The sequence below is a fragment of the Rhipicephalus sanguineus genome, chromosome 1 (assembly GCF_013339695.2).
Source record: "Rhipicephalus sanguineus isolate Rsan-2018 chromosome 1, BIME_Rsan_1.4, whole genome shotgun sequence".
Lineage (NCBI taxonomy): Eukaryota > Metazoa > Arthropoda > Arachnida > Ixodida > Ixodidae > Rhipicephalus > Rhipicephalus sanguineus.
In genome coordinates, this window is record NC_051176.1 from 336,269,244 (window position 1) to 336,288,908 (window position 19,665).

The window sequence follows — 19,665 nt, forward strand, 5'->3', positions numbered from 1 at the left end:
AGGGTCTATTAACCACGAACAGCATGGTTTTGCAGTGATACAGTGACATGCTACAAGCAAGAGGCACAATGAGGCCACGAAGCAGCACTAGAATTCAGCAGGTGTGTTGAAAACTCCGAAGACCTGCACATCAGACGTATTTGGACTTGAGAAAAATTGCAACCCAATCCGATCCAGGCTTTTTGCGAACCCACAGTAAACCAATTTAGGAGGCGTTGATGTAAACGTAACCTGCTGATACAGATTCGTGAAATTCCCCAACCGTCGAGCAACGGCCGAGAGCAGAATGCCGTAGCTTCGAAAGTACGCGCGCGGCCAGTGCGCACACTGTCAGAACTGTGGTTATCGTTTGCCACAACCGCTGTGGGCGAAACCGCGGTCGCTCTTGACACTATCGTGTATGGCGACGGCGAAACTGACGGAACTCCGAAAGTGCACGCGCGTTCAACGCCCACCCAGTCCAAGCGACGCTGCTTCCCGCAAACGCCGCGGACAAAACCGCGGCACATGCGATTATAGATAGCAACAAACGACGTAGTTTTGAAGGCACGTGCGCGGCCAGCGCAGGTGGATTGAAAACGGAATTACTGTTTGGCGCAACCGCCGCGCACAAAACCACAGTCGCTATCAACGCGATCATCGATAGCGACTGCGAGCTCCAAAGGTACGCGGCTAACGCAGCGGTAGAATCAAGGCTTAAAAAAAGAGGCACGAAGCAGTAACGTAGCCAGCCCCCCCCTCCCCCCCCCTTCCCGAAAAAAATTTTTGCCTACGCCCCTGGCACGAAGCCTTTCAGCGTTCATGTCGATCTTCGCTTGTTACTATGATGGAGCGGACTTCACTTAAGGCTTGAACACACGTAGGCGTTGCAGCGCGTCAACGCGTGACATTTTGACGCGGCGCCGCGCCCTCTCCCTATGGGGAGAGACGGCGCGCGGCTACGCGAAGCTGCGCGCCCTCCCTCTCCATAGGGAGAGGGCGCGGCGCCGCGTCAAAAAGTCACGCGTTGACGCGCTGCAACGCCTACGTGTGTTCGGGCCTTTAGTTTTCAATTGGCCTCATGCGAAGCTTTGACGCGCTTTCGCGGCAGCCAGCTGTGCCGTCCCTTATTGGTCCGTTCACGTGTGTCCCAGAAAGGCGTACGCGAGTTCTTTTGACGGAAATAAATGTTTTGTGCGTATATCGTGGTTTGGAAACAGGTTTTGCTAGTTTTTTGATGATACGAAATTTTGGCCGATACGAATATTGTCGCTCCCCCTGCAGATTCGTATCACCGAGATTCTACTGTAGCTGGGAAACCCTACCTGTGTTGTTTGTTTGGCCACCCTAAGCCATTATAAGACCGCAACGCCAATGTTTACGCTTACGGGGCTGTTAGGTGATCCAATGGTGTTATGCAAACACCCATTATTGGACAGAACTTTTTATTTCAGAAGAGTTCCTCCTTATCTGACTGTTTTGTTTCACACGGTTCATTTTTCCACTTGGCAGTGAGCTTTTAGCTGCTCCAAAACCTGTTTTCCCTGCTCCCAAACCCGTTTTTGGCTGCTCCAAAAGCCCTTTTACCTGCTCCAAAACGCACTTTTTGCTGCTCCAAAAACCTGCTCCAAAACAGCTTCAGTCAATCACATCACTGATAATGTCTTGGTGAATGTTCTTGACTTTTGCAGCTAAAGATAAATGTGCTGCAACCAAGGATGTGTTTGCAAGGGGTTCAGTAAATGGTTGCAGTGAATCTTGTTGTGGTACTGTACTTGTTTTGTCTAAACGTGTCTCGCATGTGGGGAGATTGAGCAGTCACTCCAGTGTCATGAGCCTCGGTGATGCACTATATGTGCTTCAAACCTCTATAGATGACCTGGATCCACTGTGCGTGTGTAGTGGCCTGGCTTTTTGCTACTTTTGGAGCTGAGACTCAGACAGCACATTTCTTTCTTAACCCTTTGCGGTCAGTTGTTGGGCACTGCCCGAGGTCGGGCACTGCTGGACAAGTTCTTTTGTGGTTGATTCACGCACCCGTTTTCTGACTACATTATGTGCCAACTGTAAAAGAGTAAGTAAACTTCTTTCACTTGATCTTTGAGTCTTTTACTTTCGGAGCAGAACAGACGGAAGGTGGGAAAAGGTTTCGGACCGCAGAGGGTTAATATGGATAAGTTGCATGACAGAAGGCGCGGCTTCATCCTTGTATCCAACCACGGCCACCTGGATCGGGGCTCGCGGCGGTGTTGCTCCGGCCGTCCCATTCGGACGGAGGAGGCGTAATTGCAGAAAGGGGCGTGACCGCTCCTTTCGCCGCACCGCGGCGCGCGCCTACTACCCCTCCATTCCTTTGCGCTCTATGCGGGAAAGTTTGCGGCGCCTTCAAGATATCGCTGTAGAGTAACCGTGAGTTAGCATAGCACTTCCCCCACCCTCACAAAAAGCACAAAAAAGGATGAATGGCGGCTATCGCTATATTCTTTATTTTTTTTGTGTGTGTGCGCCAGTCCTTGTCGTGATGATGGTGACCGAAGCGAAAACACCCGCGAGTCACATTTCAAGAAAATTGTTTTGGTGTTCTTAAGTGCAGCATATCAGTAAAAAGTATACATGCGAAGGAAAGCACGAGATTTATTAAAAAACCCTTTTTTTCTGAGTGCTTCCAGAATAGGGGAAACGATCCGAAGGTTGGTTCCGCTGCTTAAAGGAGGTTGGCAGATTTCCCTTGGGATGCTGCGGCCTTGAGTGCGCGAGCTTTACTTGCTGGAAGGAATGCCACTTTGGCGTCGAGGCAACGTAATCTTTCTTGGTGTTGACTTACAGTAAGGCACGCAGCCGTACGGCACGTTTCTGAAAAACACGGTAAATGAGGCAAGCTAGTGAAAAACTCGCAGCTACAGCTAACAGGCGTAACCTCGTGGTACGCAGACTAAAAACAAATTACTTGCCTGAAGTCAATGTGGTATGACAATGTGAAACATCTAAAGAGAGAAAACGTATATTGCCGTCTTTTTTTATTGTGAAAAAGTCGCAGCTACAGCTAACAGGCGTAACCTCGTGGAACGCAGACTAAAAAACAAATTACTTGCCTGAAGTCAATGTGGTATGACAATGTGAAACATCTAAAGAGAGAGAACTTATATTCACGTCTTTCTTTTATTGTGTGTTACGTATTAACACGTTAATTAGTGCAGACCGTTAGAGGCGTTTATTTCCGTCTTACATGTGCACTCTGCCCGTAATTAATTCAGATAGAGTTAAACGCCTCTATAAACTGCCCGTTCACATTAAATACGACACGCACCAACACACCAGAAAAACAATTGATGCGTTTTGTTAGAACACGCACAAAAAATAAGAAAAAAAAAAGCAGAGCAATACTAGCGAGAAACGTCCGCAACCGACCTACGGCCGTCGGTAAATCGAAGCTTATGTAACGTCGGGCCTTGGTCAACCCGCGAGCGGCATGCACTCGGCATCGTCGGCCACGGTGGACGGGCCTACATCGGGTGCCGACGCAGGCCCACATGAGGCCAATGTCAATCCCCAAGACCGGCCCTACATTGGTTGCCAAGGTTGAGCCAACGACAGTGCAGTTGGCCAGCGACGTCAGGCCGACATTTTGCCAAGGATAAAGTGTTGCTTGGGAAACGGGCTCTTTCATGCTGTCGCGTTAAAACGACAATTCGATACCAAAACGAGAGAAAGTGGCCATTGCGCGACCGACCCTTAGCTAATTCGCAGGCGACAAGCGTCACTCATCGCTTTCGCGTTCAAATTCGCCTACATGCGGCCTGCGCTTAAATAAGAACGTCGCATTCACATCACTGTCGTATCGTGGGAACTTCAGAATGCAAAGAGACGCGCCCATATCAAAATGTTGCCTATCATCGGCAAGGAGAAAACGACTACAGCATTATCATTACCGCAATTGTTTTCCAGCAACTTAAGACAGCGCTCGACCGCAGAAGATAGCTATGCAGTGCCGACGACGACAAAATGTATTTCCTTTAGAAAGAAGCATGGCGCGCGCCGGTCCAGGCGGCCGTGGGAGAAACGATTGCCAAAACAAAGAATGAGAAGCACGGAAAATCACGTACTCGGCACAATATATGTGTCATGGCACTTATGTAGCGGCCGTGGTCATGGCACATGAACGCGCCGCGCCACACGAAGTCTCTTAAGTACGCTGCTTGGCTCTATCTCGATTGTAACATGCTACAGAGAACAACACTCACTGTGTAAAGCCCGATTAACATTACATAATAGCGTACCTTGATTCCAGTCACCACGTGCACGATGTCCAGTGTGCATTTTTCCAAACACATCTGCGGCTGTCTACGGCGCGGTCAGCGCGGCATCATTCGCAAGGGGGTAGGAGGAGAGCGCCGCGTCGCGGCGCGCGTCTGAACTACCTCAATTACAACTTTTCAAAGGGGCGCGCGCCGAATGGGACGGCCGGAGCAACACCGCCGCGCGCCCCGATCCAGGTGGCCGTGATCCAACATCAATAGTTAACCAGTGTTGGTCAGGTGGCGCTGCTGTGGTTTGTGTGCAACTTAAACATGCTGACATCATCTCGCATGGTGCTACTAAAATGGAATGACATTTTGAATTATGTTACAACTCCGCGTGACATTTGCTTCTGGTCTGTTGATGGCCATGCCTACTGCGAAGAGCACATGCACTCGTGCTTGTTTTAACATACCACTGCCCACTCAGGTCAGGTGCTGAAAATGGTGATGTCGACTTCAGCACCTAGTTGGCCGGTAATGTTGCACATTTAATTTGCTTTACACTTGGTGCGCTATAAGGATCGTCCCAATTGATGAGCATTGATGCCATTATATACGATAATTCGAAGTCTCTTAACAGAATTGACAAATAATTCAAACTGCACAGCGGGTCCAGGCAAAGTACCTTGTATTTGAATAGGAAAAAGAAGCTCTTGGAATTTAAAGGGGTACTGACACAAAAATTTTGGCCTCGCGTTTTTTTGCTGCAATGTGTTGCTGGGGGCCTGTTAGTCATAACACGGCACATCGTTTGCTGCAGTGCACGACAGATAATTAATTACAGGCTCCTCATTACCGACCAGTGTCAGTTTTGGTTTCAAAAACGACAAGCCTCCGGGTGCAACTATCACCACCTACTGGGTGCAGCGCTCGATCACGTCAGCACACAGAACTGTGATTCACTTTCGCACGGTTCGTGAGCAGCCATCGAAAAGTAGGCTGCTGGAGCAAACGCGGCAAAAAAAAACAAAAACATGGCGGCTATGACGTCATCATAACTTGTTGCAGCGTGGTCACGTCAGGGAAGTAGGGGGTCCCCAAGGGTCCCCTTTGAGGGTGTCAGTAGCGCGAGGATGGCGATTGCTCACGCAAACTTCAAAATTCATTTAAAATAACTTCCAAGCTATATTCGGTGTTGGTATTTTGCAGATGATATACGCATGTTTACCGGAATCGATCCCGCAGGCTATCTCGGCCTCGAAATATTGTGTCAGTACCCCTTTAAATTCTAGGAACTGCACAACGGTTATTTCTAACAATATTTTCATGCCTACTGGCTGCCTTTAGGAAAAAAAAGCTCTGATCATGTTGCCTCTTGCATCAATGTACATATATCTGAAACTTAGGGATGATGCAACTGTCTGCACTAAATGCGAAGGAAGACAGTGCACACGTAGCTGCCAGCAGTCTATCTGGTTGCCTGGCTATTTTACCGGCTGGTGATTAGCTGCAAAACAAAAAGGAGCACTGGCTACCAATGCTCTCGGCCACTATGATCATTGCCTCGTAGAGCACACACATGGCTATGCTAAACTCTCTCCTGCACCCAATCCCGCCCAATGCACAGGCACCTTTCACGTTCTTTGCATTTTCATCTCCTGTGCCTCTTTTGCTATGGTGCACTCGCCCATGACCTGGAGTGCTATTCGGACAGTCATGAGCATATGAGGCCCTCGCTGCTTGGTTGACGGAGTTCGGCCACGGATATGCTGACACCTACTCCGCGTATTGGTTCAAACTTCCTCTTTCTTCCAGTCTTTTGTTTCCCCACTTTTTTTTTTCTTTTCTAACATAACCACTTTCCCCTTAGGTGGGATGAAGGAGATGCGTGCTCTCTGTTGCCGCTCGCATGCTCATTTGCCTTGCGAAATGACGCACTCGCCTGCAATCAAGGACCACAAACCCCCTTAGTCTGCACGAGCTTACCTTCCCCCCTGTGCCTGCATGCATGAGGACTGCGCAGACTGCCTGTCCACGGATGACCTGGGCTGCATACGTGTTCAAGAAAGGGGCTCAGGTTATGGGGTGTCATATTCAAAGCAGCTCTCTCTTGTTAAAACTGCATTTTGTTGAACAAATTTCTGGTCACTGTAGAATTTTAATGAACTAAGTTTGATTGTATAACATAAACATTTGCCCAGGACCCATGAAGGAGTTTGAATTATCTGAATTGGTGAGGTTTTATTGTAAAGTTTTACAGGCCACGGTGATGGAAGCTTCTTAAACAATTAGCAGGGGATATGTGGCTGTAATGAATATCAAAAGTATTAACAACCTGGCACCTGTGGGTTATGGTTGCCACATGCATGTTTGACAATGGCTTACAGCCTCAAGAACTCCTGAAAACAAAGGAGTGCAGTATGCACACTAGAAAATGTCTATCATATAGTTAAACCCTAATATATAAAACGAACTGCAATGTAATGAAGCATGTTTATCCGGTATACTAAAAGTCTCACTGCTGCTGCAATAGAAGACAGACAATAAATTGAAGCTCGTGCTGGTGCCAGTGCTCAAACGATTGAATTGCACAGGGCTTTTGCGAGTGCATTTTTCATTGTGCGCCGGGTGACAAAGCAGCCGCTGCAATGGAGCAGTGGTTTTTCCAGCATTGGTTGAAGGGCAACGAGAAACCCGAATGCTGGCCTCCAAAGCGGTGGTGAAAGCATGCGTGAGAGTGCCCTAGTGCATGTACTGCGTACTCTACAACTGGCGCAGTTCCATATTTCGCACCACCTGTGCCATGCGCCAGCTCCCAATTTGATGTTCTTGCTATTGCCCAGTGTAAAGCGACAAGCATGAGTAGCCATAGAGGTGGTAATACTAAATGCAACAAGCTCTCACTTATCTTGCAAGTGATAGCAATTGTTCGGGAAGCGTACATTGCCGACAAGGCAAGCTGTCAATCGGTGAGAAAAAAATGTTGCCCATCTTTTTTCTAACCGAGAAATGCTGGCCCTAAATTGGCGATTTTGATGCAGTGTTTGTGCGAAAAAGGAGTGGCATAGATAGGTGTCCTCTAGCATGCGCCTTGTATACTACAGGTCTCGACCCCGTTCTCCTGAAGGACCAGGGACTGTTCAATCAAGCCCAGCCTGCGATTCGTGCTTTTCTCTCGGTCCTAGCACAACCGATCTGCCTTCTGGCTCACAATGGGGACGCTTTTGACTTCCCCATACTCATGGTATGTACTAACTTGTTTACCTATATAAACTGGCGGGAGTGCATGTTGCTTCTTGCTGAAGCACTGATATTGCAACAAGTATACTATAAGTGAGCAGTGGCTGTACTTAACTGTGATTATTTCTTCTTTTCAACCATTCATCATTTTGGTTGCACTGAGTGGTTGGTCCCAGTGATTGTTGCCATGACAGCATGCAACATGGTGATGAAAGATGAATGGCACAAATTAAGGAATCTGGGCCCAGCAATGCTATATACAGTAGAACCTCGTTGATATGTTTTCGAAAAAAAACGCGGAAGATAAACGTACGATCCGGGAAAACGTACGATCCGAATCCAGCAAAAATTGAGGCTGACAAGTCCATATAGAAGTGTAAGGGCACAAAACATTTATTTTTCAAAAAACATAGTAATTTTCTGCTGCTGCCTCTCACCCTTGGACAAGAAAAGCTCCTTCTGCACACACTGTAGAGCCTTGTCCGCATTTTCGTTGTTCTTCGTGCAAAAAAAGCTTTGTAAAGCTTCTAGTCCCGCAAGGGCTTCGACGAAGTTAGCCGGTCGGCTCACGCTTTCGTTCTCGCCGCTGTCTTCCGGTGCCTCGTCCCCCACCTCCTTCGCTGCGTTGTCCCCCACCACCTCCGCGACAATCTCGGCAACACTTTGCGGCTCGCAAGTTGGGACGTTGTCGTCTATCGAGACTAACTCTGCGAAGGGTGCATCGGCGCCGGTGGAGAGGAACTCCTCATCGATGTCGTCGTCGGTGTCAGACGCGCACGCCACAGGGTCATCTTCGCTGCACTCTGTATCCTCCGATGCAAGCTGCCGCCGAAAACCGCACTTCCTGAAACAGTTGCTAACCGTTTCACTCGTCACACTGTCCCAAGAAGTGCTAAAGTAGTGCATCGCGTCGAGAAGCGATAACTTCCCGGGGTCATCACCACGTGACACGCGAGCAAGGAAGCGTCGCACAATACATTTCCGATAGAAATGCTTCACATTCTTAATGATTCCAGCGTCGAGGGGTTGCAAGTGGCTAGTCGTGTTGGCAGGTAGAAACACAACACGAAGGTTGCGAAGGAATGACGTGTCCTTCGAATGGGCAGCGCAGTGGTCCAAAAACAGCATGCCACTGCGCCCCTTGCATCCGAGGCGTCCGTCGAGGTAATGCAGGAAGCATTAAAAAATCTCGCAGGTCATCCACGCCTTCATGTTGTTCTTGTAGATACAAGGTAGACGAGGGATGTTCCACAGGCATGTCGGGTTTTTGGATTTTCCAATCATCCACGGCTTTATCATGTCACTGCCGTCTTCATTGCAACAAAGCAACACAGTTACTCGGTCCTTGCTGACCTTTCCACCGTGGCAGGACTCGCCCTTCATGCTCAACGATTTGCTAGGTTGAACATGAAAAAAAAAGGCCTAGTTCATCCGCGTTGTAAACGTCGCGTGGATGATAGGAATTAATTATGGTAGGGAGCAGTGATAACCAGTTATCGACGTCGGCTGGATTCACACTTGCTGCCTCCCCATTCACTTGTCGGTAGGCGATGCCATGCCTCGCTCGAAAGCGACTTATCCAGCCGTTGGAGGCGGTGAAGTCATCGATGCCAAGAACATCGGCAATTTCGAGTGCTTTCTCCTTAAGGGGAGACCCGGCTTCTGAAACATGTTTCTTGTTTTGAGCATATAGTTATGGTATGTTGAACATTCCCAGCTTGATCCCAGTTTGACCGAGCTCGACATCGCTCACTTGCCAAGTGTTCAACATACTATAACTTTTGTTCAAATGGGCCTAGAACATCCATTCTTGTTTTATTGCATACAGTATTCATTCCAGCTTATTGTGATATGCTGATTTGCTTGTTAACTCTCACAATTTATAAATAAATCTTGCTCCCAACAATATAAATGAAATATTTGATATTTTGAAAACAGCATAGTGTACAAGAAAAATAATTGCATATTTGAAATCAGGACATAAAAATACATAAGCTGCGAAAGTTTCACAAAAATGTACTCAAACATAAAGAAATATGTCTCCGAAGCAGGGTCCCCCCTTAAGCATGCTGCCATCAAAGTTAACTCCGGAGGCGCGTGCTTGCTTAAACCACTTCAATAGCGCCTCCTCCAGCTCCCCATGGCGGGCTGCATGGGCTTGCTTTGTTGCGCCGCCGAATACCAAATCGTTCGTCTCGATCTCTTTCCGCTTCGACACCACGGTATTCACAGTAGACGCTGGCAGTCCAAGTTCGTTCGCTATGTTGACTCGCTTCCTCTTCGGGTTCCTGTCGACAACCGTTAGGATATTCAGCTTCTCCTTAATCGACAAGGGCTTGCGCTTCCTCGACGCCATGCTAGACGCAACTGCAAACTGTCTCGAATCGCGAACTACTGAGCAACGTGCAGCCTCGCACAGGGCCCGGCCTGCCTAATACAGTAAAAGCTTGTTAATTCGAATTCCACGGGAACGCTGAGCAATTTCGAATTAAACAAAATTCGAAATAATGAAAGTGAGCAAAAATGGGTGGATTTCGAAGGTGAGGGCACGAAAAATATTTATTGGCCAAAAAAGTCGGTGATGACCATCTGCTTCTTTTCTCTGAATGCCACAGCTGCGGCTCTCTGTTCCAGCGCGCAGACGCGGCGCAGGGAATCCTCTTCACCCTCTTCAAAGCTGAAGAAGAGACGCGCCACATTAAGTGCCTCCATCACCGCAGAAGCTGACGGGCGCACAGGCGCTTCGTCATCTTCGTCTTCCTCACCTTCTGGCTCTTCAGCAACAGGCTGCGCACCGGCTACTTGAGCGATAATGTCCTCATCAGTCAGGGCACCACACACCGATGCACCGGTGTCAACTTCAACATAATCAGCAAAACGTACGCCCCGAAGAGTGTCGCGCAATGCCACTGGCATGAGCTCCTCAGCCCCGTCCACGTCGACGTCACAACTATCCTGCGCACTTCCAGCTGCAAATCCACTGTGGCGGAAACAGTTTGCGATTGTGGTCGCGGTCACCTGTTTCCATGCGCGCACCAACATGTGCATGGCAGTGAGCAGCGTAATGCCGAAGTCCTTCCTGTCGCCCGCGCACAAAATCATTCTCTCCAGCATGTGACGCCTATAAAAGCACTTGATGTTCCTTATCACACCCTGGTCCATTGGCTGTAGGGCCGCAGTCGTATTTGCTGGAAGGAACACTAACTTTGTTGCTCTCAGCTCAACGTCGACTTTGTGCGCCGAACAGTTGTCGACGACAAGAAGAACGCGTCTGCCGCCCAGTTCCATTCGCCTGTCGAATTTCAGTAGCCACTTCCTGAATAGGTCACCTGTCATCCAGGCTTTCTTGTTTGCAGCGTACTCCGTCGGCAGTGACCGAATGTTTTTGAAGCACCGTCGCTTGAGTGCTTTGCCAATCACAAAAAGGGGGACCTTTTCCGTACCGGTCATATTTGCGGCGACCAGAACAGTGACACGCTCTTTGCTGCGCTTGCCGCCGGCACAGCTGTCTCCCTTGTAGGTGATCGTCTTGTCTGGCTGCAACTTGAAAAATAACGCTGTCTCGTCAGCGTTAAACACATCCTGTGGTGAGTAGCTCTCCAAGTACTGCTGCAGGGTGTCGCTTCTCCAAGTAGCGCATGTTTCGGCGTCCACTTCCTTTGCCTCGCCGGATAACGTGCGGAATACGAGATTGTGCCGCTCCCTGAAACGATGAAACCATCCCTCGGAGGCGACAAAGTCTTCAATGTCCAAGCGCAGGGTGAAATCGGCTGCCTTGGCCATGATGATAGGGCCGCTCAATGCGATACTCTGGGCTCTCATTTCTTTAACCCAGATAATCAAAGCTGACTCCAGTTCCGGGAACTTCGCTGTCCTTAGCCTTTTTCGACTGGCGCCAAAATCCTCGGCTTCATAGGCGTTTTCAATGGCCGTCCTGTTGCGTATGTAGGTTGACAACGTGCTCGGAGGTATGCCGTGCTTCCTCGCAATTTCGTATTTGCTCGAGTTCCCTTGGTCAACCTCTCGCAAAATCTCCACCTTCTCCTTGACAGTCTTCGCGCAGTAGTTTCCCCGCGGCATCTTGCAACTTCGATGCGGAATAAGACGGCTTGACGGCGTGAACGAACAACGTGCTCGAGGAACAAAGTGACGCTGCCGGGTGCGGCCTAGGACTGCTAGGACTACTCCGCCGACTCCTCAGAGTCCCGCGGGTCCCGCGTATACAAGTGGCGCCAGGCGCTGAGATAGCGGGAGGGCTACGGAAAAAAAAAAAAATTGCTCCCTGGATTTCGGAGGCCATACTTTGCTTGCCCTTGCTCGGAGGCCACTTGAAGCTCGAAAAAACCGGTCGTGCCACCTATTGTTCGGCCGTAAAAGCTTCCACTAGTGTTTGACGACGATGACGCTCGGCAGCGCGCGCTTCGAATTATCCGTAGAGGCGGCAATTTCTGTTCGAATTAACGAATCGTTTTACACATGGTCTCCTATGCACTGCGGACCGGACTGCGGCGACCATTTCGAATTATCCAAAATTTCGAATTAATGAGGTGTGAATTAACGAGCTTTCACTGTACGTATATCCCTAAATGTTTTTCTCCTTGAAGTAGCAACAATCGCCGAGGCCCTGACGACGACTCTCATTGGGCGACGCTCGATTCCGGTGGAGGTTACCCTGCAGAGTTGTAGACACCTGATAACACAGTGGGGAACGCATCCCCCGCTAATGACAGGGGGATTAGCGGGAGTAGATAGGCGCATCGCGTTCGCATCTTTCCCGCTAAAAGGTGCGTGGCTAAAGTACTTAAATGCGCGTGGCTTTGTAAATCTTCTACGTTAGGAAAAACATGGAGGCAGACGCCAGCTGCGTGTGAGACACCGTCGGGAGAGGAGGCAGATGGAGCGAAAGTCTAGTGATTTAAGGCGTTGCTACCCCTGCGCGGCGCGTTGTGTAGCGGAGGCAGCACGTGCGTCTTGTGCCGAAACATGGCGAACTGGAAGTGACCGACAGCATCCATTCTTTGTGCCACATTGTTAGCTCCGTAGCGTTCTTCCGGCTGTTGTAGCCATGGGGTCTGAACAAAAGTGTGTGGGACGATCGCATTTTGACGTACCGTGCTACGGATGAAGGCTTTGCAGCGCTCAGCGAAATCGTGCCAAGGTGTCAGCTGAGTAAGAAAACCACTGTGCTACAGAAAATAACAGGCATTTTTTTGAAAACCATTTGAAGACTTTGACGGCTCGGACGGGTCTGTGTGTGGTTCACAGACAGCTGCGGCAGTGATGGAGAGGGCGACCGGGCCATTCGAAGAAGGCGCGGAGGGGACAATTGAGAATAATTCGGAGAAGACGCGGGGGAGGGGACAACTGAGCGCAGCAAAGAAACCGCCGTAGCCGCGCGGCGGCAGTCTGCCACTTTACGCTTGACAAGCACGCGAGAGCGTTTTTTTTTTTTTGCCCACCTGAGTGAGAATTTTTGCCCGCGGAACGTATCATACGACCGCAGTTTGCCGAAATGCCGAACGTTGCTGCCGAATAATCGTATTTTCCGGGAACGTATTAAGCGGAACGTATTAACACATAGCTCTATGGGGGCATTTCTAGTTTTCGCGATTTCGAGCGTAGGAGCCGGGAAATCGTATTAAGCGAGAACGTATCAACGAGGTTCTACTGTATATGACGTGCACACAGTTCAAGCCTATACAGTAAAAGCTCGTTAATTCGACTCTCGTTAATTCGGAAAATCGGTTAATTCGGACACGTCATCTGGTCCCTGTAAATATACGCATCACTCTATGAGACTGGGCGCTCGTTATTTCGGACAGATTTGACCGCAAATCGGATAATTCGGCGACTTTCGGGCCGCTGGCGAGGCTCGAAAACGAAAAAATAACAATTCGGAACAGAAGTGAAGCTCAAACGCAGCATCGCCATGGACATCAATTGTCGACTTGGCTTGACTTGAGACTGCCAGACTGGTTGAACGCCTTTTCTTCGCGTGTGCTTTGTTCCCGTTGGTATGCTGCATCGTTGAACGTCGTTTTATCGAGGAACGATTCAGTACGGCTCCTTTAGCTTGATTGTTGCTGGTGCTTTTGTGCTGACTTTTTGTGTGAACGCACTCTCTGCCGATGGCAACGCCGGCGAAGCGGCCCAAGTACGAGGCGAAGGACTTCACCACCAAAGTAGAAATTTTGCGTGCCCTGAAAAATGGGCTCTGCCGACAAGAAGTTGCTCCTGTGCCATGACGTCGGCGTAGCATTCTTGCGTATGTGTGGCAGAAGTTTATAGAGGAGGTCGTGGGCAGAACACGCCTGTGCACGCCATTGCCAACTGTTTCAGGCACAGTGGCTTTGTTGTACCCGACTCCAGCGATGCCGAAGTGTCGCCGGACTACGGTGCCGACGTTGGGCAGGATTTCGGAAGTGTTATGCCTGATGCAGTGACACTAGAGGATTATATCGGCATTGATGATGGCGTTGCCACTGCCGGCTGTCTGACTGATGAGCAAATCGTTAAGGAAGTGATGCATGGCAACGAATCCGAGAACGAAGAGCCTGAAGAGGAGCAGCCACACGGGCCCCCTCGCACTGTGAAGGAAGTCGCGGAGGCCCGCGTCGTCCTTGAAGAACTTGTTTTGGCACTGCAGACAGCATGCGAGCTGCTGAGCACCTTAAAGGGCTCAGAAAAATTGTGTCCGCGCGAATTTCTGCTCGAAAACAGACACGCATCCGCGATTACTTTGTAAAGTAAAGGTATGTTGAAAAAACTCTTGCATTTATTGTGTTTATTTCGACCATTCGATAATTCGGACATTCGGTTAATTCGGACATTTTTTCCGGTCCCTAGAAATCCGAATTAACGAGCTTTTACTGTAGTAGTGCCCTCAGTGATTTGTGCACGTGGAGGGTCGTCTAGTGTTAGGCGATAGTTCTTCAGTATTCATAGTGATAAATTTTAAACAAATTGTAGAGGCCAAAATCCATGTGTTCCATGTGTCTTCCTCTAATCCCTGTCCCCTTTAGTTTATGCTATACTCGCGTACAAGTCAAGAAAAAAGCGTCTTTTCACCGTTGAAGGACCCCCCCCTCCAGCCAATGGCATTGCCGTGTCATTGCGATGTCGTGGCCGACCACATTGCGCCTACAGGCAGCGCTTGGACCCAAGCTCCTATGAGTGTGTCCGCGCTGTAAAGTAGTTCCTCTGGAAGCCTTCATTTTGAGCGAAGATATAATTTTAGTTAAATTTCTTTTATTTCTCTGTTAGAATACAACCCGTGAAAGAGTTTATTGGTCAACTGGAGTAGTGAATTGAAACCACGGCGGGATTGTTTGTGTGAGTCGGCGCCTGCACAGAAACAGGTGTAATTGCGCCCCAGTGAGCAGTAAACGAGAGAGTAACAAAGCAGTCACCCTTTGAGAGATTCTAAACCAGACAGCCATCAGTTTTGCGGGTGCAATAAGCTGGAACCGCCCACTAACGTCGTGTGTTATGCACAGCCATAATATTAACAACTTACAGGCATAATCAATGAGAAATAAACAAGCAGTTATCGCCACCTGTCGCAGTCACTGGTCTGACAACAGGCATGTGAAACAACGTACAGCGCAGATGCAGGAGGGTCCAAAACGGCAGAACGCGCAACACTTCATGCTCAAGATGAAGCACTCGCAGAGGATGATGATGACTGCTTTGTATCATTTAAGGTATTGGAGCGTCGATCAACAGCGCAAATATCGGCAGCTGTTTCCAGCGCCGAGCGCTTATGCAGCAAACGAAACAACACGGCGATCGTCATTACCGAACACTGCACACAACACAAACAAGGTTTTTCGTAGAATCCAAATTGGATTGAATGCACTAAAATCAGCTTGCAAGAGCGCCATCTCACTGACGCCGCCGATGGATTGTCGCGAACAGTGGAAGCAGCCATTTTGGTTGAGGTCTGTAAGCGCAGAAGAACATGCTTTTTGATTCCTCACTTGAGCGCGGCACGAAGGCGGTTGGCTGTGACATCACGATGACATGGCGACGCCATTGGCTGGAGGGGATCTTTTGATGCCGAAAAGCTGCTTTTTTCTTGACTTGTACCCGAGTATAGTAATCATGTCCTACTATCATGAAAGGAAAACAATTTTTTTATTGCATTATTGAAATCTACGGTGTGCGCGCGGGCACGTGGTTGCAGCCATGGCAACTATGCAGCTGACGATGCTCCAATCAGCCAATGGTCGTGGACTTTGGGTTTCTGGCGCGGTCATTTGGTTTTATGGCATCATTTGTTGAGAGAAGAGAGCGATATCTAGCTCACTTTGAGAATTAATTGTAAATTCCAGGCCGCGTGCTGCTCTATAATGTTTAACTCGCGTGTTCTCAGGTGCCTCGACTACCAATCGGCAGCGTTTTCTGACCATTCTGAAAAAGTGTTGCAGGGTGTTGCAGCACTAGTGCTTTAGAAGCCCAGAATTCAATTCAGCATTGCATTTGTACTTCAATGGTCCCCATGCTCAAGCTGCTTAAATATAATTTGCTTTGGTAGTATATGACTGCACCACATAAAACATGGCATGTATGCTCATAAAAAATAAAAGCAGTAACGTGGAAGAAAAGCCAGCACAAAAGAAAACACTAATATTTTGTGTAACATGCCCTTGAGTACTATGGTAAAGGGCTGCATGACTTTTCAAACAATTTAATTACACGAGCATGTTCGTTCAGGAATAGTGTCAAGGACATGTACTACCTTACTCCCTTTCAGGATGAGCTGGTGCATTCCACGGGCAGCAGTGATGTGGACAGTGTACTGGGTGTGCCAGGGCTGGCATGCTGCGACACACTCAAGGCTGTGCACAACGTGTGGCCTGTGCTACCTCCCGCACCCAAGAAGGGACGCGGATCGGTGGCTGCCAGCAAGCAGAACTCCTATGCACTTGACCAGCTCTTCAAGCGCTTCTGTGGACGCCGTTCCAATGCACACCATGCCGAGCAGGATTGCGTTGACCTCATGAAGGTGTGCCACACAGAGAAAGCAGCCTTCCTTGCCTACGTTGATGCCAACGCGGCACACCTGGCCGATTCTCGTCGTGACTGGTGATTGCAGCAGCAACCCCATCATGGGATTTGCGGAGTTGTACAATGGGGGGTGCATGTCTGCGCCGTGCCAAAATCTTTGTATGAATTTGGTAGACCAAAATGTGCCATCTTCATGGGGCTTTTTCTGCGGGCCTCTTGCAGATTTTTGTGATTTTGACATGGATGATCATCATGACTGGTGCATTGTCGAGTGAGCCTCATTTTTTTAAATCTAAGGTTTGAGTACCTACATTGACGTAGGTATCTGGATGTCAATGCAAGGCTTGCATGGCATTCACAAGGTATCTCATTTTCGCTGCTCACTCTTAGTCCATCTTATTGCCTCTTTGTAGTTTGACCCTCATTTTCTTCTAAGTGTGGTCCCCCCCACCGGCTGTCTGTGACTCATAGTTACGTCAGGTGGTGCAGCATCCACTTTACTTTTGAGGCAGGCTGCAAAGGTGCAGTCACACCATGTGAAGCAGTGCTAGTCTTGAATAACAGGAAACAAGTTTCCATAACCCTACTTATAATTTTGCATAGTGCTGCAAATGATATGGCATTGTTAAGGTCTACTGTAACATTGCACTTCACAATTGCATGTGGATGTACAATGTTTGCGTGCTCCTCCAAATGATCAGAGGCATAATTGAGTTTTTTCCTTGCCAAGAAAGTGCAAACAGCCATAACGAGCACCTCATTTCTGTGGAATTCTCAAGGCCACAATTTTTATGACAATTTCATCATGCTCTGGTATGCTGTCAATTGAATGTTTGTTTTAGGTTGATCAGACCCTAAAAAAGTTTTTGTATTAATTTTTTGCTTATTTATCACATTGCTCAACAAGGAAACATTTTCTTTCATTTTGGGTATTATCTTATGATGCCTTTGCAGCATTTTTATATACCAATTTTAAATGGGTTAGGGAGCATGCGATAATTTGGCATGCATTACTGACTATAGGAATCATTTGCTTGCAAAGCGAGCTGTCATTTGGTGTGTGACCTTGACCAACATGGAACTTGTGCGATCAAAGTATTTTTTTATTTTTGCTGCATGTGGAGTGTTAAACAGACTGCCTACTTTGGTACTGCGTTAGGCGGTGTGTTAATACTCACGGCCCTTAGTCTATGGAAATGTGCATCACTTTGTATTCATTGTATGCATGTCTTAAAGTAAAAATCTAGTAATCATTACTTCAACCATGTCGACTCACCGATTTCTCGTTCTCTGCATCTTTTACTGTGACTGTGGGACATGGTTTATCAAGCGTTGAAAACGTGCGAGGTGTGGCCGCCATCAACTCTCGTCTGTTCCTGTCTTTCTCTGGTGTGCAGTCCTTGCTCTCTCAAGTCTCTTCAGTGCATGCAAGTGTGCTCAGTGTAAGGGCTCCTCTCCCCTTCACCGGCATGAACTGCATGTGGTTACATTGTGTTTAGTGTAGAGAGCCAAGGTTCGCCATGATGGGAGGGCATTTACGGTCCTTGAAGTGAAATGGCGGCCCTCTGTAAAGTTTTGCCTGCCAATGAGAGCAAAACTCGAGCAGTGGAAGGCTGTTGCTTAGTATGGGCAGAGGGTCTGGGATGTCCTTCAGTGAATGCCATGCTCCCTACTAGGGCTGTAAAAATAGTATCTTCCACGCCTTGTCCACACCTCTTTCTAAAAACTAAGCGCTTCACAACTTTGTGCTGCCACCACGATTGCAGAAGGTTGAAGTTAAGCTTGTACTGCTGCTGTACATGAGTATTGTGCAGCAGCAGCAAGCGCCACTGGGAAAATTGAAAAGGGTCAAGCCATCATATCACGTGAGGGATGCTAACAGCAGCCTGATCGGTACGTAGACAAGCAGTGTGGTGCTGTTTATGTCACTGCCTTCACATGTGGCAGGGCATTTCCTTCATTACTTTTTAAGCCCATCACCATAATTATGTCTTCCCATGCGTGGCTCTTTGTATTGGTTCGCTTGCTCATTCCAATTACGGGAAGGATTTGTTCCAAGTTTTATGGCAGCTCTTTCACGGCAGTTGGAGCATTGTATGGACCACTTAGTGTAAAATTGTCTGCTCCTTTTTTATCACCGTAAAGTTTCCTGCTAATGGTTGATGAAGCATACCTTAAAAAAGTTGACATACTGTTTATCACGCACGTTTTATGTGTAGTCATGGATTATGTGAACAGGATGTGTGCTCATAGCACAGACATTGCTGTATTTTGGCTTGCGAAGTCTAGCTAACGGCACTCTTTGTGGTTACTTGTACGTGCGAACATCGTGGTTAATGCATGGTAATAGTTTGGAAGCACTGCTGCGGAAATGTTTTATATGTAGGTAGTCATGCAATGAGCACTGACAGTTTTGAACTTGTATTTTGTTGCACAAACTTTTATACAGGAATGTATCCAGGTGATCTGCATGTAGTGTAATACAAGTATATATTGGGTTTTTATATGTATGCCAGGAAATGGTGCTGAATAATCGAGTTTATAGACGTTGTTCTTATTCAATACCCTGTTTTAGCATGTGCTTCACTTCTTTACCTTGCATGCCATTTCTTTCAGTTTTTCTAGTTACGCATGTCACATTTCATTTCCATATTGTTGTGCCCCCTGGCAACTATTGATCACCTAGTGCTGCAAAAAAAAAATGCATTAACATGGTTCGAAAGTGCAGAAAAAATTTGTGAGTCTGAGCATGGCTTGCAGTGTGACCATAGAAAAGCTTAAGTTGTGTACCTAGAATGTGTTGTGTAATAAATTATATTTCCAAGCAACAGGAGCTTCATACATGGTGTGTGCAGTATTGAAAGCCGAATTTTCTTTTCCAGTGTTGAAGTTTACTAGAGCTGAAACTCTATTTAACGAATTGATGACCACGCTCGAATTATTTCGTTAAATTGTGAATTTTATAAAATTAAGGGAATTTTTCGGTCCTTTGAAACCTAAAATTGTAATGCAGCGACACCCAAAAACTACCACCGCATTGTCTTTGGTGGTAACCTCTGCCTGCGTGTCTGAAGACTTTACTCTGGCAAATGGCACCACAGTAACAATACTGATGCGCAGTAGACTGGAGGCACTGCCACAGGCAAGCCCAAAATGAACTAGTGGTTGGACATCACCGTTTCGTGTTTTTTCCCTAGCA

The 19,665-nt window shown here is 48.0% G+C and overlaps 1 protein-coding gene across 1 annotated transcript in view; it reads left to right on the forward strand.

Annotated features, from left to right (window-relative positions):
• LOC119379582 (three-prime repair exonuclease 1) overlaps positions 1 to 19,289 on the forward strand; it is a 37,688-nt gene extending 18,399 nt beyond the window's left edge. Inside the window, exons 5-6 of the mRNA XM_037648886.2 lie at positions 7,322 to 7,461; positions 16,213 to 19,289. Coding sequence (XP_037504814.1) covers positions 7,322 to 7,461; positions 16,213 to 16,548 — 476 coding nt within the window. The 3' untranslated portion in view covers positions 16,549 to 19,289. The remainder of the gene's footprint in view (positions 1 to 7,321; positions 7,462 to 16,212) is intronic.
• The last annotated feature ends 376 nt before the right edge of the window (positions 19,290 to 19,665 follow it).